We start from the raw sequence: 26256 nt of genomic DNA, 5'->3' as shown, positions 1-26256 counted from the left end.
AGAGCCAACAGAGAGAAGCATCTCCAACTCTAATAAATGAAAAAATAAAACTAAAATCAAAGTTTTTGGCTCCGTCTTTAAAGAACTTTAAAAGAACTTGACAGGAGCGGCGTTTCGTGGTGAAACAGTAAGGGCAGGAACGGTGCTGTGACACAAACAGGAAACCCGCTGTAGGGCAGACCGTCTCATTTCGGTTCAGCCTTCGTGGGTCTACACAGCCTTCGAAGGACACGCCTTCGTAGATCAATAGATGGATCTTGATCTGGATCAATGAACCACAGTCATGACAGAAAATGGACAAACAGACTCCTCACCTGGAAGGGCAGTCCCTATGACTGCAGAGCAGTGACCAATCATTTCCTTTGTTCCCACGATTTTTTAAAAATAAATCAGATCTCTGTGAGCTCCTAAATTTCTGTTCCTACTTCCAAACTGTTTGGCACCAGGTCGTCAGTTTACAGTGTTTGTGCCCATTTTTCTGCTTCCCTTGGTCAACTTAATATCCATTCAAGAAGATACTCAAATATTAAAATGAGTCAGAATGCATATATCTCTAATTTGCATATCTTCTGAGATATCAGTATGGAAAAGGGCAATATTGCAATAACGATAAACCAGCGATATGTCGTGGAGCCCTGCTGGGCACCGATGGTGAATTTGGCTCCTTCACTCACCTCTACAATCTGCTTGCCCAGAGTCAGCTGCTGCTCAGAGATGTCGTCACCAGGGGCAGCCAGGAAGGGGAGGACCCTCTTCTCCACCCAGTCCATGCAGTGCTCCAAAGAGCCCAGGAAGTCCCGCCTGTCTGGGTACTAATGGACAGGAAGCGATGTCACAGTCTAAATTTGGTGACTGTTTTTTTTAAATAGCACTGGGTATAACAATACACACATTTCCAGATTCTCAGGTCAAAATTTTGTGATTTTATTTTATGTTTTTAATGCTAAAAAAAAGTCTTAAAGGGCCCATAACTGCTGTTTTTCTAATATTTTTTATAAGGTTTGTGTGGTTTTGTGTCCCAAAATCAGTCATAATTAATTTTTTACAACCTCCTTTATCCCTTAGAATTAAACAGGCTGTTTTTGTTACTGTGCCTTTTAGATTGATATATGTAAATGAGCTTGGCTCTGATTGGCTGCCCTGTAAAGCAGTCCTGGCTGAAAAACTGAAGGCGTGTACAGGTGGAGCTAAACTGCTGCAGCCTAAAGAGGTTGACATATGTAAATATGTTGGTTTTGGTGACATCACAAAAAAAAAAAAAAATGTTCAAATGGATTGATTTTTTTGCAGCTTTTTTCCCCCCATATATGGACTGGAGTGTTGACCGCACCTTAACAATGTTTACATACTACATTTAACTCTTACTTCAAAAAAACAAAAACAAACAAAAAAACAAACAAACAAACAAACAAACAACAAAAACTCGATTCAGTTTTTCATGATATTGGCCCTCTAATCCCTCAAAGCACTATAAAAACACAGATGAAAACACTTTCAATGGACAAAATCACAACCCTTAAAATTCATAAGCAGAATCAGAAAAAATCCCAGTTGTGCTCTGTAAAGCATATTGTGATGTGCTGCATCACAATAACGGTCAAATTTAGGTTATATTCAGGTTACCTGATAAGCATTTAAAACATGGGAGATTGAACGTTTAGAAAAAAAAATACTGGCTTGCAACTGATAATTTAGCACTTTTGTGATAAATTATGCTACAACATGCTTTTATAATCATGTATCATCAGTCCTTAATGAACACTGACCAACCGCATATTTCATTACAAGGAGAGCATAATTGGTCCTGTTTAATTGGATTTGGCACAGCTCAGGGTGTGAATCACTGTGCTCAGCTTCTGAGAGTGTTTTTTTAAATATTGCAATCCTGGTGCATTTTATCTGCTCTAATTAATCAAATCTCAGGAAAACTAAATATTGTGATTCCTATTAGCAGGGGCGGCTGGTATTAATGGGCTAGTAGGGCTAAGCCTCCCTCTTTCAGATAAAAAATTAATTAAAATAAGTTTTCACTTCTGGTCTCCACACTGTTTCACTTGGGCCCAATCCCATTTCTTACTGTTACCCCTGCCCCTTGTTTTCGAGTGTCAGCTTGCCCCTTGGAACTGAGTTACAAGAGGCAGTGGTTGAAATCTTCCTCTATGAAATGGGGCCCTTCAAATTATTAAAAAGAGCATTATTAACAGCTACTAGCGCTGCTCTGTAGGGCGACCCTGCCAGTCTGCAGTGACAGCAGAGGAGGGTAAAGTTCAGCTCCTCACTGCTGGGCTTTAGTTACATTTAAGGCATCATATGATTCAAAGAGGGGGGCAATTATTTATTATCGCCCACCCCTAATTCTTCAGTGATATGAAGCTGAAGTCAGATATTCACCAGCTTCTTGTTCAAATTTTCCCGTCCCACCTTAAATGGAGCAGCAGTTACATTCTGGTGCCTCAGGCGTCAGAACTGGTGCACCGTTTAAGGTGTAACAGAAAAATTAGCTAAGCTAGCTACCGAGACGTCAGCACACTATTAGCAATTTTTTATGCTTGTTTTGATAAAAAGGATCATGATACATTGAAACGACATTAAACTAAGATAATACAATAATTATCGTAAACTTTACATAGAAAATTCTCACATTTTTGGTTTCTTTCGTCCTTTGCTCAGCCATCTTTTTCTTTTTTTCCCCCTCATATCACTCCATTTGGAGAGAGCCTCTGAAAAACGTGTGGAGGGTCATGTGGCCCTAACACTTCGCCCTACTGCTCCATCTCAACAAAAATTGGGACACCCTACCCCTCGAACGTGCAAAACAGAGGGATAGGGCTAAGCGGTAAGGGTGAGGGGTGAAACGGGATTGGGCCTTGCACTTGATAGCTGACCAGAAGCTGACCGTTTAAACTCTCTGCGGACCCAAGAATAACACCACCAAAAGGCTGTAAGAAAGATAAGAATTTGCTAAAACGGGGCATATTTACATCCAGCTCAAGCTGCAGGTTCACTCAGTCTATCCGTGAAGTACAATGTGATATTAATCAGAGTGAAATTCCTCCTACAGTCGTTATTAGGGCTACTTTTTAGGCCGATGACAACTAGCTCTGCCCTCCAGCTCTCTGCAGTCAGTCTAGTTGGTTTGGGCAGGTCCTGTTCTGAAATCTGAAGTCGTTGTAAAATAATGTTGTGTGGACTGAGAGTCGGACATAGTCAAACTGTGAGCATGTTAAGGCATTGGCAATGCAGAAATGTTTTAATTTGCTTCATAAGAAGCCTGTATTTATCTGACCTTCGTACTGCAAAAATGTTAATTTCTATTAGTGCCATGAATCGCACCATGTTAATGGGTGCTACCACAGCAGTATATGGACATTTGGAGTTTATATTACGGACATTTGAATCTTACCTCCCATCCAATATCATGACCAGCTGTCACTGCATTATCACGTATAATGAAAATGTCTTCAAGTATCAGGATATACATTTTTGCCATATCGCCCACATATAGCAACAGTCACTAGAGGACAGTCTCACGAGGTGATAAATATAACGGCCTTCTGTTTGATGAAGCCAGCACAGCATTTCTGATGCAAATACATGTTCAGAACAGACAGTTAGGACCGCACAGATTAGAGGTCTGCACGGGATTGTTTTTTCAGTCCCGCTCCCGCCTGCTCCCGTGAGATTATATCCCGCTCCTGCAGAAAATCGGTATCATTTCTCTTGTTCCTGCCTGCAACCGAAACAATTTGGCCCGCTCCCGCCCATGCAGTCCCGCACGTCCAATATCTGACACAGTGAATTCACAAACACAATATCCTCTGCTGAAATAACACGGCAGTCATGGTCATCAGGCTCACTGTGAGTAACTTCACCAAACGCTATTTATTCCCAGCAAACACAAAGCAGGAATTAAACCACAGAGCGGTTATTTTTGGTGTTTTGCTGGGCAGTTGTGGCCGTTGGACTAAAGGCTCCGCCATCTCTCTAACGCCTGATTCACACATGCTGCCTCTGCTTGGTGTGAGTGATGCGGCACAGCGAGTGCTACAGCTCAGACGCGCTGGCCTTTCATACATACAGTGTTTATGCTGCGAAGCAGCGAGAAAGTTACATAGACATTCCTGTTTCCAGATGGATGCATGGTCACTTCAGTCACTCTGATCAATAAAAAGAGCATTTATAAAAGTACATGGTATATTTGTTTATCCTGGACAGCGTTCTGACTTCTGATTATCAAAAAAGTTTTAAGCCTGGTGGACCAACCAGGGATTCTGTCTGCAGCACAGAATGTTTAACTAGTATTTCGTCATGAATTACACAGAAATCGTCTCTAAGTTTTTATACGGTCTTTTGTTTAATTTGTCTGTGTATTTAGCTGCATGACGCACGACACACAGAAAAAATCTGCCCCAGGTCTATTCTCTAAACACTGCGCCGCTCCAGTGCGGTGTCTGGGACTCTGCTGCTTCGCACCGCAGCCTGTGTGAAAGCGCTGACCACTTAACACGGCACCGAAATGAAAAGCAAGACTTTCCGCATCCCTCATGCCACACAGATGCAGCATGTGTGAATTAGACCTATGAGAATTTGCATGTTGTTCACGTGAACGGTTGCTCGAGAATGACTTCTCATTTGAACTGTTTTACTGTTACATTGTTTATACATGATTTAGTGATCGCTCTACTTCATGCAGCTATTCGTTAATTTGCGGGATTTCTCTATATGCGTGCTTCCGCCCGCTTCCGCCTGAAGGGAAGTAAATTCCGCCCGCTCCCACAACACTCAAAATTAGTCCTGCGCTGCAAGATATAGTGGTGGGTCCAGCGGGAATCCGCAGGAGTGCAGTTCTCTAGCACAGATGTGAAAACGTGCATTAGAGATGGAGAGTGAACGTGTGTTTGTAAGAGTGTGAGTGTTATCAGACTCACTCTGTGTTGCAGATGGATGGTGAGGCGGGCGTGTAAGCTGAAAGCTCTGAGTGCCGTCTCGGTCACCGCCGCACTGGCTACACACTCACTCAGTGAAGAGTACAGCACCGCCTGGACAGACAGAAACACACAAAGGATTCAGTCAAAAAGTCACATTTAAAAAATGTGCAGAATATGCTCAAAACAATCAACTGTAATTCAACTGAGTTTTAAAGAAAGACTTAAAAAAGATACATAAAAGCATCTCACGTCTGTTATCAGTGCCACTCTTTGTTTTCTATGGACACAGCCTTCACAGCATTGTATTTGTCTACTATCACAACAACATATAAACATCACTTTATATATACTTAACTATATATGAAAAGAGTCACAAAAAATAATAAAACAGAGATTATGATGTATATTATATACATATATATAATTTTATATCCTTTATATATTATATATATAAAAAGATTCTTCAAGGAATTTTGGTAAGACAATGAGCTCGTAACGATAAAAGAATTCTTTTTGGAGCTATATAGAACCATGTACAGCACATTCTCCATCAACCTGAAGAACCTTTGCGTGATGCAAAGAACCCTTTAATCATGCAAATGGTTCTTTGAGTGTTCATAGTTCTATATAGAACCACTGTCTTTACTAAAGAACCCCTGAAGCATCACCCTTTTTAAGTGTGTAGTACAGCAAGTAATAGAAAACACTAGTAATTAAGACACATATGAAAAAAGTAATTTTACTGTCATTAATAAACAGCTTTAGAATAACTTACCTAAATTCTAGGAAAATATAAATATTGGATTAGTATCTGCCGATGCTCAGTGCCAATGCTGATTCAGACTGGGTGGGTAAAAAGCTAGATGAGGACATCACTAACAGCAGATACAGGTTAGGACGTTTCAAGGAGCTGATCCTGAATCAGGTACCTTCCATGCACTCAGTGCACTGTGCAGTGAAGTGAGCTGATCCAGCGACAAGCCCAGCAGGCAGTCTCGCGTCCGCGGCCTCGTCAGCAGATACTCCAGGTAATCCAGAGCCAGATCAGGCTTAGCCTCTGAGGGTTCATCAAACTGGACCCTTCGAGAATCAGACTCACTTTGTTCACCCTGTAATCGGCAGAGAGAGAGAGAGATCATTATACTGCCAAAAAACAGTGTACTTTAAAAAAAGCCCAGGACTTTCACAATGAAAAATGTTCCACATAGAACCAATAAAAGTGTGATTTTAACCTTAAAATTAATAAAAAAAGAATAGGTAAATGTGAACCGGGAAGCCTATTATAACACAATTAACAACATGTTAAGGTTTTTTCTGTGGAACAGCGTTAACCCTTAGAAATTGCAGTTATCGTCAGCATGAACAAAAGCAAGATTTTATATGAATAATTGTCACATGCAGATCACTGACACAAGGACTGATTTTGTGTGGAAAGTGTAGATACTTTCCATCTATATCACTTTAGTGTTTAGTGAGGAGCTATTTTACAACCCCATTTCCAAAAAAGTTGAGACTCTGTACAAAATGTAAATAAAAACAAAATGCAACAATGTGCAAATTGTTTAAACCCTATATGCAATTGACAATGGTACAAAGACAACAAATCAAATGCTGAAACTGAGAAATTTTATTGTTTTTTTGAAAAATATATGCCCATTTTGAATTTGATGCCAACAACATGTTCCAAAAAAGTTGGGACGGGGGCAACAAAAGGCTGGTAAAGTTGTGTAATGCTAAAAAAAACACCTGGTGGTTGATTGGCAACAGGTCAGTAACATGACTGGGTATAAAAAGCATCCCAGAGAGGCGGAGTCTTTCAGGAGTAAAGATGAGGAGGGGTTCACCACTCTGTGAAAGACTGACCAATCAAATAGTGCAACAATTCAAGAACAATGTTTCTCCACATAAAATAGCAAAGAACTTTTGCTTTTCATCATCTACATTACGTAATATCATTAAAAGATTCAGAGCATCTGGAGAAATCTCTGTATGTAAGGGACAAGGCTGAAAACCAGTATTTGCAGGCCGTGATCTTTGGGCTGTCAGGCAGCACTGCATTAAAAACAGACATGATTCTGTAGTGGAAATCACTGCATGGGCTCAGAAACACTTCTGAAAAATGACTGTCTGTGAAAACAGTTTGCCTCTGCATCCAAAATGCTAATTAAAACTCTAAAACGCAAAGAACAAACCACATATAAATAGGATCCAGAAATGCTGCCACCTTCTCTGGGCCTGAGCTCATTTAAAATGGACTGAGGCGAAGTGGAAAAGTGTCCTGTGGTCCTACGAATCAACATCTGAAAATTCTTTTTGGAAATCATGGACACTGTGTCCTCCGAGCTAAAGACCACTCAGCTTGTTATCTAATACTTAATACCTTATATCGTGCTAAGGACTTCCATTAGTGTGTTTGCACTGTTTGAACACTGTGTTATTTGGTTTATATGTGGTACACCGGTAAATCTAATAGGAGGAATTCAAACTGCCATTTCACCCACTACCCTTGTTTCTCCTTGAAATGATGGCATTTTTACTGCTGCTTGTCAACACACCCCAACGACATGTTGCTCACTTTAGCCAAGTTCCATCTATGGCATATGCGCACTTCAGAAATGGCTTCATGGTATCGGTATTCTCTATTGCTAAAACAATACTGCATTTAAGTGCCTCTATAATCGCCAATACAGATACAGTACTGGTATCGGTGCAGCCCCACTACTAAGGGTTAAGCAAACTCTAACCTGCAGTATAACGGGTATGAGCAATGTTAAAATAAAGTGATTTAAACAGAATCTACATGCATCCCCTCTAAAGCTTACCTGCTGGCGTAGTAGTTATGCCGAAAACCAGCTATGAGACGCACTCTCAAATCTGATGGTGCAGAAGACTTACCGGGTTTAGAGGTGCTGCCTCAGTCAGCCACTCCACCACGAGCTCCAGAATGTGGCTCACCTGACCCCAGCTACACACACACTCTATCGGCTGACTGTACAGAGTCACGGCAGAACCAGCGTTCAGACGCCTCAACTGAGCCATTACTTTACTCCTGCACACACAAGCACACATACCATACTGTTCAAAAGCTCGGAAAAAGTATTTTTAATAATAAAAATCTGTAACCAATAAATAAAAGCAAAGCTGGTTGTTAGTGTAGAGCAGGGCTGCAACAAACGACTAATTTGATAGTCGAATAATCTATCAATTACTGAAACGGATAATTGATTATTCGGATTACGAATCACTACATTACCAGATAACTTTTATGTAGCTATTAGCTTTTAAATTTAGCTGGAGGTCGTTTTATGCATTTGTTAACTAACAATGAAGACAGTACAGATCAATAACATTCAATTATTTACTGTTTTAATGAACTTTCCTGCTAATAAAAATGATTTAAAAAACTCTATATATAGTGTTTAACAAATCTAAATCTGTTTTCCTTTAATCAAGAGGGTGTAGTATAGGTGTTGGTTGTTAGTGTAAGATGTAGTATAGGTGTTGGCTGTTAGTGTAGGGTGTAGTACAGGTGTTGCTTGTTAGTGTAAGATGTAGTATAGGTGTTAGCGGTTTGTTGTTAGTGTAGGGTGTAGTATAGGTGTTGTTAGTGGTTGGTTGTTAGTGTAGGGTGTAGTATAGGTGTTAGCGGTTTGTTGTTAGTGTAGGGTGTAGTATAGGTGTTAGCGGTTTGTTGGTAGTGTAGGGTGTAGTATAGGTGTTAGCGGTTTGTTGTTAGTGTAGGGTGTAGTATAGGTGTTAGCGGTTTGTTGTTAGTGTAGGGTGTAGTATAGGTGTTGCTTGTTAGTGTAAGATGTAGTATAGGTGTTAGCGGTTTGTTGTTAGTGTAGGGTGTAGTATAGGTGTTAGCGGTTTGTTGTTAGTGTAGGGTGTAGTATAGGTGTTGGTTGTTAGTGTAGGGTGTAGTATAGGTGTTGTTAGTGGTTGGTTGTTAGTGTAGGATGTAATATAGGTGTTGTTAGTGGTTGGTTGTTAGTGTAGGGTGTAGTATAGCTGTTGCTTGTTAGTGTAAGATGTAGTATAGGTGTTGGCTGTTAGTGTAGGGTGTAGTACAGGTGTTGTTGTTAGTGTAGGGTGTAGTATGGGTGTTGTTAGTGGTTGGTTGTTAGTGTAGGGTGTAGTATAGCTGTTGCTTGTTAGTGTAGGATGTAACATAGGTGTTGTTAGTGGTCGGTTGTTAGTGTAGGGTGTAGTATAGGTGTTGTTAGTGGCTGGTTGTTAGTGTAGGGTGTAGTATAGGTGTTGTTAGTGGCTGGTTGTTAGTGTAGGGTGTAGTATGGGTGTTGTTAGTGGCTGGTTGTTAGTGTAGGGTGTAGTATAGGTGTTGTTAGTGGCTGGTTGTTAGTGTAGGGTGTAGTATAGGTGTTGTTAGTGGCTGGTTGTTAGTGTAGGGTGTAGTATGGGTGTTGTTAGTGGCTGGTTGTTAGTGTAGGGTGTAGTATGGGTGTTGTTAGTGGCTGGTTGTTAGTGTAGGGTGTAGTATAGGTGTTGTTAGTGGCTGGATGTTAGTGTAGGGTGTAGTATAGGTGTTGTTAGTGGTCGGTTGTTAGTGTAGGGTGTAGTATAGGTGTTGTTAGTGGCTGGTTGTTAGTGTAGGGTGTAGTATGGGTGTTGTTAGTGGCTGGTTGTTAGTGTAGGGTGTAGTATAGGTGTTGTTAGTGGCTGGTTGTTAGTGTAGGGTGTAGTATAGGTGTTGTTAGTGGCTGGTTGTTAGTGTAGGGTGTAGTATGGGTGTTGTTAGTGGTCGGTTGTTAGTGTAGGGTGTAGTATGGGTGTTGTTAGTGGCTGGTTGTTAGTGTAGGGTGTAGTATAGGTGTTGTTAGTGGTCGGTTGTTAGTGTAGGGTGTAGTATGGGTGTTGTTAGTGGCTGGTTGTTAGTGTAGGGTGTAGTATAGGTGTTGTTAGTGGCTGGTTGTTAGTGTAGGGTGTAGTATAGGTGTTGTTAGTGGCTGGTTGTTAGTGTAGGGTGTAGTATAGGTGTTGTTAGTGGTCGGTTGTTAGTGTAGGGTGTAGTATGGGTGTTGTTAGTGGCTGGTTGTTAGTGTAGGGTGTAGTATAGGTGTTGTTAGTGGTCGGTTGTTAGTGTAGGGTGTAGTATGGGTGTTGTTAGTGGCTGGTTGTTAGTGTAGGGTGTAGTATAGGTGTTGTTAGTGGCTGGTTGTTAGTGTACGGTGTAGTATGGGTGTGGTTAGTGGTTGGTTGTTAGTGTAGGATGTTGTATAAGTTTAGGGTTGCAGTGTAAGTGCTGGGTATTCTGTGTATTCTGGTCAGCGTGGCAGACAGACCTGAGTGCAGGAACAGAAGCAGCAGGCAGTAATGACGCCAAGCGGATGAGTGGAGCTGTACAGCGCTCTTCCTGTAACAGACACACACACACACACACACACACACACACACACACACACACACACACACACAGTAAATTGCACCAACATTACATCATCTCAGTAAAAACGAACCGAGGCAAAAAGGTTTTTCAGCCAGTCTGTCTCACGTGAAACAGCAGACTCACCTGGAAGACTCTGAGGTACTCTGGCAGGACTGAGGCGAATTTGGCAGTGGTGTACTGAAGGGCCTCTTTGTTGTGCTCTAGAGATTTCTGCACACTCCTCCAAAGAATCACCACAATCTCCAGCATACTGGCCATGACAGACGTGTCCTTCACAGAGAGAACGTCCTCCAAAACCTACCAAAACCACACACACACACACACACACACACACACACACACACACACACACACCAATTACAGCTGGGCTGCTGCAGGCAGATTCTTAACACTGCTGCGTTTGGGTGCGCATCTAAATATATAATTATACCACAGTCATATACACAAAGGGGGTGATGTATTTAATACTTTAAAACCATTTAACACCTCAACGCTACAAAAATATATGAAAACACACATAGTTTGGGGTCTGCAGTAAGGGGATGCCGCAGTTCTATAAAGCTGTGATAGACAGCGTGCTCACATTCTCTATAACCACACGGTATGGTAAATCCACAGTTGTGCAACTTAAAGAGCCTCAAAGAATCATCTGTATACAATCTGAACTGTACATTTGTAGTACTGTTTGAATACTTAATAGCTTTCTATTCCTACAGCAATATGTTTATAGTAGAGATGCATCAATACCACTTTTTCCCTTCCAATACCGATAGCTGATCCTTAACTTTCAGCCAATACACAGTACCGATACCGGTACTAACTCTATCTACCCTAACTCACCTATAACTCTTGACATTTATACACTTTCAAAATATTTTATTTTGGTAAAATCTGTGTTCTACGTCACATAAAACCCACTCAGCTTGGCGAGATGGCGTTTACTTGTTGGATTATACTTTATTAGATGCTTAAGAAAATTTACTGTTGCTGATTTACTGCAGATATTTAGTATTTACTGTTATGTAATTAGTAATAGGAACCATGTTTAACAACTTAAGTAAACGTAAAATATCTTTATTGTGCAAAATAGTTGTTTTCTTAAATGTTTCACATCCAAATTTCTGAAGTCATTTGTCTCATATGTTTGTCTTGTTTAATCGTGCTGCATCTCTCAGCGTCAGTTCAGTAAATATCACTCTCGTTCACGCTGTCAGTTTCAGCAACTTTCAGCGTCTTTCTGGCTTGGTTGAAGCGACGGGCCGCGAGACCCTGCTGCTGAGAGATACAGCTGACTGACAGAGGCGCACCGCAGGTGGGGCTAGTGGACGCACAGGCCTGGCTAGCGGGCTGCTATGCCAAAGGCTAAATCAAGGGTGAAGGTTAAAGGCTATTAATACATTGAGAGTCCGGTGGTTCTTTCTGCTCTCTCAAAAACATAAACTCAGACTGTGAGTGACCACACAGTGGCAGATGAGCGATTACTGAAAGAAGCAGCTCAGCCGTTCAGGTAAGCGGCTCTGTCACCGTGTTCGTACCACCAAAAACTGCAGTTACAGATTCTGCCATGAGCATTTTTACTGCTGCTTGTCGTCCCACAGCGCTGACATGTTAAGTTCTGTCTACTGACCCGCATACATGCATCAGAAATTGCTTCGTGGTGTCATATGTATCGGTATCCCCATCACCGATACGATACTGCATTTAAGTGCCAGTATCGGCGCCGATACCGATACAGTATCACCACTACAGTATAAGCAACACTAGTTTATAGTATTACTTTGACTTTCATATTTTTAAATTGTATTTGTTTGTTTTTTGATTTTGTTTATACACCGATCAGGCATAACATTATGACCACCTCCTTGTTTCTGCGCTCATTGTCCATTTTATCAGCTCCACTTACTATATAGGTGCACTTTGTAGTTCTACAGTTACAGACTGTAGTCCATCTGTTTCTCTGATACTTTGTTAGCCCCCTTTTACCCTGTTCTTCAGTGGTCAGGACCCCCATGGACCCTCACAGAGCAGGTACTATTTGGGTGGTGGATCATTCTCAGCACTGCAGTAACACTGACGTGGTGGTGGTGTGTTAGTGTGTGTTGTGCTGGTCTGAGTGGATCAGACACAGCAGTGCTGCTGGAGTTTTTAAACACTGTGTCCACTCACTGTCCACTCTATTAGACACTCCTACCTTGTCAGTCCACCTTGCAGATGTAAAGTCAGAGACGATAGCTCATCTGCTGCTGCACAGTTTGTGTTGGTCATCCTCTAGTCCTTCATCGGTGGTCACAGGACGCTGCCCACAGGACGCTGTTGGCTGGATATTTTTGGTTGGTGGACTATTCTCAGTCCAGCAGTGACACTGAGGTGTTTAAAACCTCCAGCAGCACTGCTGTGTCTGATCCACTCATACCAGCACAACACACGCTAACACACCACCACCACGTCAGTGTTACTGCAGTGCTGAGAATGATCCACCACCCAAATAGTACCTGCTCTGTGAGGGTCCATGGGGGTCCTGACCACTGAAGAACAGGGTAAAAGGGGGCTAACAAAGCATGCAGAGAAACAGATGGACTACAGTCTGTAACTGTAGAACTACAAAGTGCACCTATATAGTAAGTGGAGCTGATAAAATGGACAATGAGCGTAGAAACAAGGAGGTGGTCAGAATGTTATGCTTGATGTTACTGTAATGAGCACACCTTGTCAAATTCCTAACCTCTGTGTGGGTATGGACAAAAGTACTGACTTGAGTCAATTTGAAATGAACTGAATGACCATTTCTTTGCTTTGGGCTAACTTGGTGAAACTCTGGTTAGTCTGTTTTACATCATGTCTCGCTGAACGGTACATATCAAAAGCAGAATTCAGGTCATTAAGTTCCTATTCCTATACACAACAACCACACAGACCATTTGTTCTCATTTAAAAATATAAACATCTTCCACAGCAACATTTGTTAAAAGGCTACACTGGGGACAGATATGAAAACATTCATTATATGAGGGAGCCTAACGGAGGAGCCACACAGCATCTTAATGCTGTCAACACTTCAGCCCAGTGAAAATTATTTTTGAAGTATTATCCAATTTTAGCTTCAGATTTAATAACTGATGCAATTTAGCTTCTCTACTTCGATAAGGCTTCTTTAATTTGAATCCTGGCCAGTCAGATCTCTGTGTACGTGTGTGAACAGTTTAGTGATTTTTCCAGCTCTAGCGTCTAATTTAAGTCCAGTAAGGTGTGATAAAGATCTGGCGAACAGAATCTGGTGTGAGAGAACGAGGAAAGTTCTAAGTTGTTCAGTCACCTTCCAGTGTGACTGCAGCTCACCGGACTTAGATAAACAACTGGGGTATTAACTTCAACTCCTTGAGACCACCGGTGGGTCCAAAACGCACTCCGTCATGTTCTTCACAACTTTACTGTTTTATAAGCTTCATTCTAAAGGTGGGGGTCGTATGAGAGCTGTAACTGTCTTCTTTCCAGTCAAATAGATGGGTAATATAATTTTAAACCCTTATAATAAAAGAAGCTGAACTCACAATTTTTTTTTCTACTGAAAGTCGACCCATTTTTCCACAAATCTGGGCTATAAACTACAAACAGATGGCGTCTCTTCAGTGATCTGATCTGTAACAATTATTTTTATAAAATAATACAAAGAGCGTCTAAGATTTTTGGCTTTCCGCAGTAAATAAGCATATAGCATTATGTGTGATCATAAAACACATGTTCTGTTAATTTGAAAAATAAATAAATAAATAAAAAATGTACAATTATTTCATGCAGTTACTGAATAATTTGCCTTACGATTTGGTCATGTAAATTCAGATGGACAAACCAAAATATACCCTGGAGAATGAGGAGTGTGAAAAACTCATTATTAAGATCAAAACAATGTTTCTCAGCACATCTTTCAATACAGTATTAAAAAAAAAAAAAAAAAAACAGGAATGCCTGAAAATGTGCCTCAGGTTAAAGTGTTAATGTTAGTAAAAGTACAATATCTGACACTTCAGAATGGCAGTTAAATAGACTGGTTTCCAAGTTTCTTAACACTAAATACATCCCGAGTGCCCTAATCAAACTCAGCAGTCACAAAATAACATATTAGAACCAAAGCTAATGTACAGAGCAATAAAATATGAGAGGCTGCACATTACTGTGATTAATATCATGGCTATGATTCAGCTAAAGGCACAAGCCAAAAGTGAGTGCAGTAGATGATCACAGATGATAACAGCTGTGAGGTTATTCATGATGGCATACAACTTTCAGTGTCCTACTGCTTTTTTATAAAACGGATAGTTCCAGTCCTAAAATCTGGTTTGCTGAGCTGCGTTTGAAGCCGTGGTAAAATACACAATATACACACACCTATAACAGCCTCACAATAAGTGAATTGTTTATTACTGTGCCACAGCATCCAAAATCCTTGTGCTGTTAATGGAATAATCTTTGACTCTAATGCTGCTCGCATGGACCTCCGAGTGTACTGATAAAGTAAGGACTGAGGGGCTGACAACTTATGTTCTTAACTAGAACTAGGCTGGTCAGCTAGCTAACAGGCTTAACAGCCAAAACAACTCCATCATTAATATCACTGGCTTGAATTAAAGTACTTACAGTATGATTAACTGTAAAACAGCAGCATAAAAGTCTAAGAAATGTCACTTGAATGTTTTACACACTTCAAATGTCTGTGTTTCAGTCAGAAGTCACATCAAACCCAGGCTGAATCCCAAACGGCTCCGTACTCCCTAAATAGTGTACTAGTTGTGAAAGTTTAGAAATTCCAGCCTCTACAGCCAAACAGTGCATCACTTATCGAGTGTGGATGTGTCTGAATCACCAATGACCATTTCTTAGCTATACTGTGCACTGTTGGGGTGCAGAATCCAGTATTTAGATTCCTACATGGTGCACTATGTAGGGAGCAGGGAGCCATTTGAGATTCAGCCCCAGCATGAGAAGAGGGGCACCCCTGGATTGGTGCTACATAAGACTCACAGTGGAAATCTGGTGACCAAAAAGTGCTTAGAAAACTTTCTTAGGATTTCTAAGGTTTTCACATTAAACAGTGGTGTGTTATCATATGTTCATTGTTATGAGACAAAAAGGTTAAAAAGTTCATGAAATGACTGCAATAGACAGCGATAGGTGACCAAAGGCTCTTCTCCTCATTCAGCGGTCCATGGTTGCTTGGCAACAACATCTTACTCTAAAGGAACTACATTTCTACAGTTTCATCACAGAGGAAGGGACTTTTAGGACTTGTGGCTTATTGCTTTAAAACATCAGTCCGGCAAAATAAAGAAAAAGTCAAGCACAGAAGCAACAAACACTGTATTAAATGTGCTTTCTGCCACAAAACGTAGTGCCCTTCTGTGTTACAGGCAGAGCCATAAAACTGTCTCAATATCAGGTTCAGCTCAGCTTTTAAAAGTTTTCCAGATGAATCTGACTGATTTTGTTCCAGTCAGTCTCGAAAACATTTCACAGCCCATCTCGTCTCCCGAATTGTATCCTGTTTGTTTCTGGCTGATTCCAGTTTGTTGAGTTCTTCACAGCTGCTGACTGAAAAGGACTGCAGGTTAAATATCATCTTATAGACGTTATCTGATGTATCCATTTTCTGTTTTTGTATGCGCTGATGTAGAAATGCAGTAATGGTTAACTACAGAGTGAAGCATGAAACATATGAACCAATCAGACTGTGTCATCGGACCTGACTTGTAGGAACCAATATCACACGTTGACTTGTTACTCCCCTCGTATGCATCCGTTTTTAGACTTAGATGAATAATTGTATGCATGTGTTTCTTCAACTCACAGATGTGTTTTCCTTATTGCTGGTGATGGATTCGTCAGCCGTGTCTCCAGTTCTCTGAATGCAGGCGTTCAGACACTTTCGAATCATCAGCATCAGTTTCACTGCACAAACCAGAGAGAAAATACAAACATATTCTTTAAAAACACAGGCCAGACAAAAAAAAATGAACCCTCCGAGATCAGTCAACACTGGTCTTTACACCACTGTACCAGCCAGTGTACATTATCACAATAATAACAGAAGACAGTGGAGTGACTGGGTCGTTGCTGTCATGACAAAAACCTCATATCCTAAAATATCTTAAAAATCTCATTTTAATTTTTTGTATTTTAATGACAATTTTATTCAAAGTTCATATATTATGAACAAAAGTATTGGGACACCTACACATTATACCTACAGGAGCTTTTATGAATCCCATTCTAAATCCATAGGCATTAATATGGAGTTGGTCTCCCTTTGCAGCTCTAACAGCTTCTGGGAAGCTTTCTACAAGATTTCGGAGAGTGTCTGTGGGATTTTCTGCCCATTCATCCAGAAGAGCATTTGGGAGGTCAGACACTGATGTTGAACGAGAGGGTCTGGCTCACAGTCTCCGCTCTAGTTCATCCCAAAGGTGTTCGATGGGGTTGAGGTCAGGGCTCTGTGAGGGCCAGTCAAGTTCTTCCACACCAAACTCACCCAGCCAGGCCTTTATGGAGCTGCTTTTTGCACTGGGGCTCAGTCATGCTGGAACAGAAAAGGTTCTTCCCCAAACTGTTCCCACAAAGTTGGCAGCGTACAATTGTCCAAAATGTCTTGATCTGCTGAAGAATTAAGATTTCCCTTGACTGGAACTAAGGGGCCTCAGATCAACCTCTGAAAACAACCCCATAGCATCATCCCTCCTCTACCAGACTTTACAGTTGGCACAATGCAGCCCCCCGACCAACCCCCCATTTGGCATTGTGCATTTTGATCTTAAGCTTGTGTTCAGCTGCTCAGCCATGGAAACCCATTTCATGAAGCTCCTAACGCGCAGCTCTTTTGCTGATGTTGCTTCCAGGGGCAGTTTGGAACTCTTTAGTGATGATTCATCAGAGGATAGACACTGTGAGCTTCAGCACTCAGCGGCCCACCCCTGTGAGTTTGCGTGGTCTACCGCTTCGTGGCTGAGCTGTTGTTGCTCTTTGGTGATTCCATTTCACAATAATGGCACTTACAGTTGACTGGGGCAGATCTAGCAGGACAGAAACTGACTTGTGGCTGTGGTGCCATCCTATGACAGTGCCGTGTTTAAAGTCACTGGGCTCATCAGTTCGACCCTCTACTGCCAGTGTTTGTCTATGGAGACTGCAAGGCTATGTGCTTCATTTTTTCCACCTTTTAGCAATGGGTGTGGCTGAAACACCTGAACTTAATAATTAGCAGTGGTGTCCCAATACTGTTGTCTATATAATGTATAGTCTCTTAAACTCGTATTCTGCGCAGAAACATACCTATATTAGTGGGTGCCGTGTACATGTAGGCGTAGCGGTAAAACTTGCGGGCGGCTCCCGGGTTCATCTGAATCATGGTGACGCAGCGCTCACACCAGACCTCCTCCGGCTGACTGACAGGGAGGAACGAGTTGAAGAGCAGGTTGACGATTCGCTTAGAGACGGATGGAGAGTCGAGCTCCAGCCGAGCCAGCAGGTGCTCCATTGAGCATACCTTCCAGAACTGAACCGGGGAAAGAAAACACAAGAAAAAAAAAAAGAGAGAGAGAAAGAAATGAAGAGAAACGATTTTAGATTTACATTCTGCCACTCAACTAAGCAAACTGAATTCAGTTATATCCTTTCCCTCTCACTATACTAGAGGTGGGTAATACGATGACATTTTAAATATTTTATTATTGTGATACAAAATATGCTCTTCTGTTGAGGATACTGTCCATCCTTAAAGAACACTGACCAAATGATTAATTAAAAAAAGAAAATCAATGTAAAACACTGAATAAAAATCATTGTATCCAGATTTTCTGATGGCTGTTTTTAAATGTGCACTATTGTTGCACTGCGTTTGTGGCGAATTATCATGACACATATCAAGAAAATGTCTTCGTATGTCATGATAGGACATTTCTGCCATATCGCTACGGCTGAAGGATTAATAGTTTTTATATCAAAATCGCGATTTGGAAGAGTGCAACTTTTAATCGCAAGAGTGGTCATTTTTATTAATAGCCTAAGGGCATTTTCACACTTGGGCCGTTTCAGCATCTGCTGAGTCATGGTTTGTTTTGCATATGTGAACATGCCAAACAAACTCAGACCCCTCTAAACAGCCCCAAAAACGAACTGAACTGAGACCATCTCGTTCATTTGTGGTTCGTTTTGTGTTTCGATTGATTTGTGCATTGTAAAAACAAAACTGCCCCAATCCACTTTAGCTTTACGGTGAAAACCTCGAGGCTCACCGTACACACAGTCTTCAGCACTACAGCTGGTAAAACAGACCAAGGGTCATTTATAAGGTTCCACTCAGGATAAAGCCTGTCTGTGATCTGCAACAGGACAGCAGACCCGACGTGATTAAAGGCTCATGCTGGGCACGCAATGCAATTTTAAGCTGCTTTCACGCTGAATGAATGTAAATTTATTGCAGAAGCAGGTTTTCTCTGGGTGGAGATCGGTGATGAGCACAGCCAAAAACAGAACCCATCACGGCAGACCTGCAGGGTCATTTTTCCAATTTTGCACAATCGTTTCAGTGTGGCCAGCAGGAAAGCAGCAGGCGGGTGGTTCCTCTCGCTGCCTAAAACGTTTTATCAGAAAACGCTGCCCACATTGCGAGCACTGTGAGTGCTGTGAAAGGGGTCTGAGTTCTAATGGAGTTGTGGTCTGAACGAGAAGTGGTCGGAGATCTCATCAGAGTTAAAAAAAAAATAAAAAAAAAAATACCAGAAAGAAAACCTCTTTATAGTTCACTTACACTGTGAACACAAAAAGAACTGAGGTCATTTGCAGCTGGTTCCCTTTCAGGTCCACTTTAACAGAACTCAGTCTGGTTCTTTTAAAACAAACTATATGTGAAAACAATAAGAAATCAACATTTTAACATAAAAAAAAAGTTTTAAATGGATAAATTTAATCTAATACAAAGTTTGCGCTGCCTATAAATGAGTACGACAAATTAGATGCACTACATTCAGCCTCAAGCCTAAAAAAATGGATTTGCTGGTCTGAGCTTATAGGAGATACACAATTTAAATAGCAATTAGATATTTTCTCCAAATTCCCACATCTCGCCCACCCGCACTCTGTGCTCTTCCACATGATGCTCTTTAACGTTTAAGGCAGATGCAGTGGTTATTTCTGCTGTTACTATTAAGTACATGTGCGCTCACTGTCCACATGTACACAGTCACAAACAGGTTGATAACGTGTCAGTTGTGCACAAGGTAGGGGGGCTCTGTCTTACCTTGGCTGCTCGGACAGCTTTGATCTTGAGCAGCAAGTCCACAAAGGCCACGCGCACTTTCTCTGAGGTGTCGTGAAGGCTGGTCTTCAGTGTTGGAAGCAACTTCTCCATCAGTGGATGACTCATACTGTTATCCAGTATCATCGATATGCACTAAACACACAGACAGGTACATATATAAACATACACACTTAAACAGATTAGAGATTCATCTTTCTGTGATCATTTTTATGAGCTCCCACATTTAAGTCACTTCTGAAAGACTGAAAGAGTTTGATTAAATATGTAAACAGTGGTAAAGTTTCAAAACATACCATTCAATTCCATACAGTCTATGTAGTATAAAATCAGCCCTCTGAACTCAAGATATTTATCTGCCTGTTTAGAACATTCACGCTGAAGCTATAAGTGTTTCTGAAAGAGGCACAACACGGGCCAGATTTCTCCTTCTGTAACTATAACTTTTACTGTATTATCTCGAAGAGCTTTAAAGCTAAAATCACATCACACTTGTCTTAAACCACGTAAAACCTGTTGTTTAGTGATCTCAACATACACTACATCCTTACATACACTATATAGACAAAAGTATTGGGACATCCCAATACTTGGGGAGAGGTGTAAAGCACGCCGCCACTGCACACTGAAGCAGCGAAAACGTATTCTGTGGAGTGACGAATCAGCTTTCTCTATCTGTCAGTCTGATGGACGAGTCTGGGTTTGGCGAATGCCAGGAGAACATTACCTGCCTGACTGCGCTGTGCCAGCTGTAGAGTTTGGTAGAGGAGGGATGATGATATGAGGTTGTGTTTCAGTTGTACACTTCCAGCTTTGTGGAACAGTTTGGGGAAGGCCCTTTTCTGTTCCAGCATGACTGAGTCCCAGTGCACAAAGCAGCTCCATAAAGGCCTGACTGGGTGAGTTTGGTGTGGAAGAACTTGACTGGCCCTCACAGAGCCCTGACCTCAACCCCATCAAACACCTTTGGGATGAACTTTGTGAGCCAGACCCTCTCGTCCAACATCAGTATCTGCCCTCACAAATCTTCTGGATGAATGGGCTAAAATTCCCACAGACTCTCTCCAAACTCTTGTAGAAAGCCTTCCAGAAGAGTGGAAGCTGTTATGGCTGCAAAGGGAGACCAACTCCATATTAACGCCTATGGATTTAGAATGAGGCGTCATAAAAGCTCCTGCAGGTGTAATATGTAGGTGTCCCAATACTTTTGTCCACATAGTGTAGTTACTGATACTGAGACCTGAGCTACAGACTTGAGCTGATACTGAGCTACAAAATGAGACCACAGCTTTAAACTACGCATTTAACTACTGGCCATGTTTATAGCGTATAACAGAATGTCTGACGGCATCAGAAACACAGAAACAGCTCCACACGTTCTGAGGCGAGTGTGCGACGGGCACGCAGTTAGCACTGTGCTGATTGGTGGGGTATAATCATCCATTGCTTGTTAGCCACATTAGCCTTGTAGCTCCAGTGCAAAACTAAAAAAAAGCAAACTTCAGACACTCAACATGTCAGACTGACTGACTACATTTGGGGTAAGAGGGAAAAACTGTGTATATTTGGGTAAATCACTTTAACTCTTGGGGTTTCTCACCATGAAGACGGCGCAGCGGACGTCGGGGGAGCTTGTGTCAGTGGCCAGTTGGAGGAGGATTTTCTTCAACAGGTCAGTGATGACTGTGGAGGGGAGGAGCTCCCAGCAGCGCGCCAGAATTGAACACGCCCCCAAAACAGCCGAGGAACGCACCAACGGTCGCGGATCATCCAGCAGAGCCTGCAGAGACATCCAACAAGACAACAGGGCACACAAACCAAAGACAAGCTGGATTATTATATATGACTTGTTGATACTACTTTACAATCAACTTTTGTAAACATTGTTAAAGCACATTTTAGCCCAATCCCATTTCACCCCTCACCACTACCACTAAGCCCTTACCCCTCCGTTCTGCGTATTCACGTCTAGGAGTAGGGTGTCCTGATTTTAGTTGAGATAGAGGGGTAGGGTGAAGTGTTCGGGCTACATGACCCTCCAAACTGAGGTTTTTCAAAGACACACTCCAAACAGAGAGTTATGAGACGGCAAGATGGCGGCACAAACGACAAAGAATCCAAAATGTGAGAATTTTCTCCAATACAAAAAATATGATAACTATTTTATTATCTCTTTTTAATGTTGTTTTAGTGTATTATGGTCCTTTTCTTCATAACAAGCATAAAAAAAAAAAAAATCGCTAGTAGTAGTGCTGATGTCTCAGTAGCCAGCTAGCTAAATTTCCCGTTACACCTTAAACGATGTTCTGACGCCTGAAGTGCCTGAATGTAACTGCTGCTCCATTTAAGCTGGAATGGGAAAATTCGAACAAGAATCTGGTGAATATCTGACTTCAGCTTCATATCACTGAAGAATTAGTGGTGGGTGATAATAAATAATTGCTCCCCTCTTTGAAGGCATATGATTCCCTAAATGTAACTAAAGCCCAGCAGTGACGAGCTGAACTTTACCCTCCTCTGCTGTCACTGCAGACTGGCAGGGTCTCCTACAGAGCAGCGCTAGTAGCTGTTAATGACGTGATGATCTTTTTATTTGAGGGTCTCATTTCTTAGGAAAGATTTCAACCACTACCTCTTGTAACTCCAGTGACACCTGAAAACAAGGGGTAGGGGTAAAAATAAGAAATGGGATCGAGCCTTTCACTACAAATCATCGACTCTGTTTTTCAATAGTCAGTACTGCAGCATGTTAGGGACGCCTCCTCTAATCAGTTGCAGCCTTCTTGGTCAGCTAAGACTCTGTCAGTGCACTAACTGCCCTGCAATCTTACCTGTTTAGTCACCATGATGACAACAATTAGGACTGAATTTAGGACAGCAGCTATTACAGAATACCACTTCCTAACTTATCTTATCTTATTATCTTATCTAACTTCAGTATCTTATCTATCTTCAGTATCTTATCTATTTTCAGTATCTTATCTAACAGACATGATAAATCATCAACCTCGATCGAGTAGTTTAGGATTTCCTAATTTGAAATAAGATGCTGTAAGATAAGATTCCTAAATTAAGATAAGATTTACTTCTGTAATACCAATTTGTGAAAAATCTAATCTTGTCAAAAATCACATCTTAACATTGGATGAAAGACAGGAAGTTTCCATAATACAGCCCCTGATTTCCTGAAAAACAGGCCCTTTTTGACTGAACAGTAGGCCCTTTACAATTATTACATAATCACAATTATTTGAGATGAGCGCAATTATTTAAGCTGCCTGTAATCGTTTTCCACAGTCGTTACACTTCACAGTCATATTATGCTGCAAAAAATTGAGTGCAAATAAATAAATGTAATTTATTTGGCCACTTTTAGGCTTCGGTTTTAATAGCCGCAAAAACTGCACAACTACATCGTTAATCGCAATTATTCATATGACAATTTAAATAATGTACAAAGCACAAAACAATTTACTACCAAACTGTATCCAGAAACTGTTTGCAATTAAAGAGAGAAAAGAGGGACTCAGGGGAACACGTATGTTTAAAAAACCAAGAGCAAGGACAAATTTAAAAATAGATGTATATCTGTCAAATAAGACGAATAAGAGTGATAAGGACTTGGACTGAGGAATGATCATTATTATGTATCAAATGTTCTGAAATGTCGATTGATTTATTTCCGTTTTGATATTACTCTGTATTGTTTAAATGCAGGATTGCTACAGCTTCAGACTACACCTTTTCGGTCAGTACTCGTTTTTGTATTGATTATTATGTCCATTAATTTTATACCTATAATTTTTCCGTTTATTTTTTGTGTCACCTATTATTCCTTTTTTTCTCTTTTATTTTTATGGGTGTAAAGACCTTGATAAACCGAAATAAACATATTAATTACAATCAATTACTATGACAATTAAAATATGTCAGCTAAAACTCCTGATCCTAACAGCCTTAAGGAACAGCCGGAATGGAATACCTGTCTTTTCATCCAGCTTTCAGCCTTAAAAACTGAACTTAATCCCAAAACAGTAAAAACAAAACAAAACAAAAAAACAAAACAACAACAAAAAAAAGGATCAGACGTGACCCAATCCAAAAACTGAAAAGGCAGGTTCTTGTTCCTCAATCCTCTTTCAGCTTTACTACGATTAACAGCACTGATCAGGCAGACACTGAATATCACTCTCTCAAGAAAGAAGTGATGGTGAACGTCCTTGTTGGCTGTTACAGAGGAAGAGACTCATAACAGCACTGTAAAAGACAGACAGACAGACTCACGAAGAGCGTATCCAGCTGTTTCTGCACCAGCTCATCCACCTTCTCACTGCTCAGCCCAGGGTCATGGACAGGAAACGCCTCAGTGAACAGCAGAGCGGCGTTTGCGCGGACATCCGCATTCGCCGCCTGGGGAAAAGAAATAATGTAGATAATGCAGCTAACAAGTAAGGGAAGATTATAGTCCACCAATTAGCATCATGCTAACTACATGCCAAAATCATCACACTCAAGTTGTCAGCATTGGTCTGTGTCGTGAATGACCTCAGACTTGGCGCTGACGCACAAAATCCTTCTGTTTTGGTCGTACTGGATCTCAGCACAGGTTTTGGTACAGCTGATCAAAGGTTGTTAACCTACCATCTGAATACTGGGCTGAATGGCTTAAATCATATTTAATGAATAGACAGTTTAGTTTCACTGGGAAATCATTCATCAAATAAAGGTAACCTTTCTTGTGGAGTCCCACAAGGGTTCAATATTGGAGCCTTTGTCTTTCTCTTTGCACATGTTACCTGTGGGTGATGTTATCAGATACAATTATATCAATTATGCTGATGATGTGCATTTCTATATTTCCATTCCTGCTGAAAATGAAAACTTTGTTGACAGGCTTACCAGCTGTCGCTTACCAGATGGCATTTCTCAGTGGATGCCACAAAACTTTAAAAAATCAAAAATCATCCCCCGTTTGGAAAGAACTGTACTGGTTACCAATCTTCGTTAGGATTAGTTTTAAAGTTACCTTCTTTTAAACCTCTAAACGGCCTTAAAACACTTGAGTACCACACAGAATGTAGGTTCATGTTCCACCATGTGATCTTAGATCTGCAGATATTTGACTATTGTAAATACTCTCCTTACATAGAGAAACTCAAGAAGCTGTTATTATGTTTGTTATTATGCTTCCAAACTGTAGCAGCCGGCAGTAAAATTCAGTAAACATTTGAAAATGTATCCCGTTAATTTAGTTTCTAATTAAAATTATACTTTTGTTTTTGTATTTATCTTTTTTAATTGTATCTACGCTGTCATTTCAGTTTACTGTAATTAATAATCTTAGTTTTCATTTATTCAATTTTTTTTTATTAGTTACTGAATTTTATCTCTTCTCTATAAAGCACTTACCTGCTACCTACAAAAGTGCTCTATAAATAAAGTTTATTATAAGTATTATTACTGTTATAATCATAATCAAGGTACGGACAAAAATCCTAAGGCTGCTACTGCTGTTTCGAGCTGCGCAATGCAATTTTTAGTGTCAGAATCCACACAAGCAAGTCTGTTAGAGATTACCAAACAACGGCACATTCTTGGTTTTAAATTTTCACAGGAAAAAGATATTGGAGTTTTATTTATCTTTTGTATTAGAAGGAAAGTTCATTAAAACAGTGAATTTTTGAATAAGGTGTTCATCTTTATTGTCTTCATTGTTAGTTAACAAATGCATAAAACAAAAAAGCTAAATTTAAAAGCTGATAGCTACATAAGAGTCATTTGGAAATGTAGTGATTCATAATCCGAATAATCGATTATTTGTTTCAGTAATCGATTAATTATTCGACTATCAAATCAGTCGTTTGTTGCAGCCCTACTTTAAACACAATGCCACACAGAAGAAGTATCTGAGTTCCGTGTGTATTGTAGATCAGAAAGTAGCTCTATGAAAACACTAACAGTTAAAATATGGTCTCCAACACTGGACTCAGTCTGTGGACACCATGGTGTGCGATTTGGCAGTCTGTGAAGTCAATGGCTGTATGAAAACGACACAACACTGTTGCCGTCACTGAGGATTAAGGGTTAGATGTTACCTTTAGAGCCTTCCACAAGATGGGCTTATAGAGGCGGTGCAGCATCTCATCTATTCCCTGACGAAACTTCTGCTTGTGGAAATACGTCAGAATCTGTAGGACAGACAGTGATGCACTCATTAAACTGGCAAAGGAAGGTTTGCATTCATTTCAATAAGGCCATTCTAACAGCAAAAAAGAAAAAAAAAACATCCCTTCATTTACTTCTCTGTAAAAGGACATTACACCGTCATTTATACTGTTCAAACAACCATTCACCATTCAAACAAAGCTGGACGGTACGGTTAATATTTAATATCACAGTATTTCCCAAACACAGGGTTCTTTTTGCCAGGAAGCACAGGTGAAATAAACAGGCGCACACAGAAAAACCTATGAGCACAAACTGCGTATGAACATTTCTTCTTTATTTCTCTTCATCAGTCAGAGAGAATGTTTAGTTTAGCAATCAGATTTTTCCTACCTTGTCCTACGGATTACCGGAACAACATAGGAACCATCATTTCCAGTCAGTCAGTATTTATT

General features: G+C 40.7%; 1 protein-coding gene across 1 annotated transcript in view; it reads right to left on the bottom strand.

The window, feature by feature from the left end:
* The window catches only part of ncapg2 (non-SMC condensin II complex, subunit G2), a 63270-nt gene that overhangs the window by 18766 nt on the left and 18248 nt on the right, over positions 1–26256 (bottom strand). The window contains 12 exon segments of the mRNA XM_036596799.1: positions 675–812; positions 4929–5039; positions 5858–6037; positions 7824–7977; positions 10232–10302; positions 10459–10632; positions 16175–16275; positions 17653–17875; positions 19619–19771; positions 21237–21416; positions 23921–24046; positions 25732–25824. Coding sequence (XP_036452692.1) covers positions 675–812; positions 4929–5039; positions 5858–6037; positions 7824–7977; positions 10232–10302; positions 10459–10632; positions 16175–16275; positions 17653–17875; positions 19619–19771; positions 21237–21416; positions 23921–24046; positions 25732–25824 — 1704 coding nt within the window.

Source organism: Colossoma macropomum, unplaced genomic scaffold, assembly GCF_904425465.1.
Source record: "Colossoma macropomum unplaced genomic scaffold, Colossoma_macropomum, whole genome shotgun sequence".
Classification (NCBI taxonomy): domain Eukaryota; kingdom Metazoa; phylum Chordata; class Actinopteri; order Characiformes; family Serrasalmidae; genus Colossoma; species Colossoma macropomum.
This window is presented reverse-complemented; position numbering and strand designations above follow the sequence as displayed.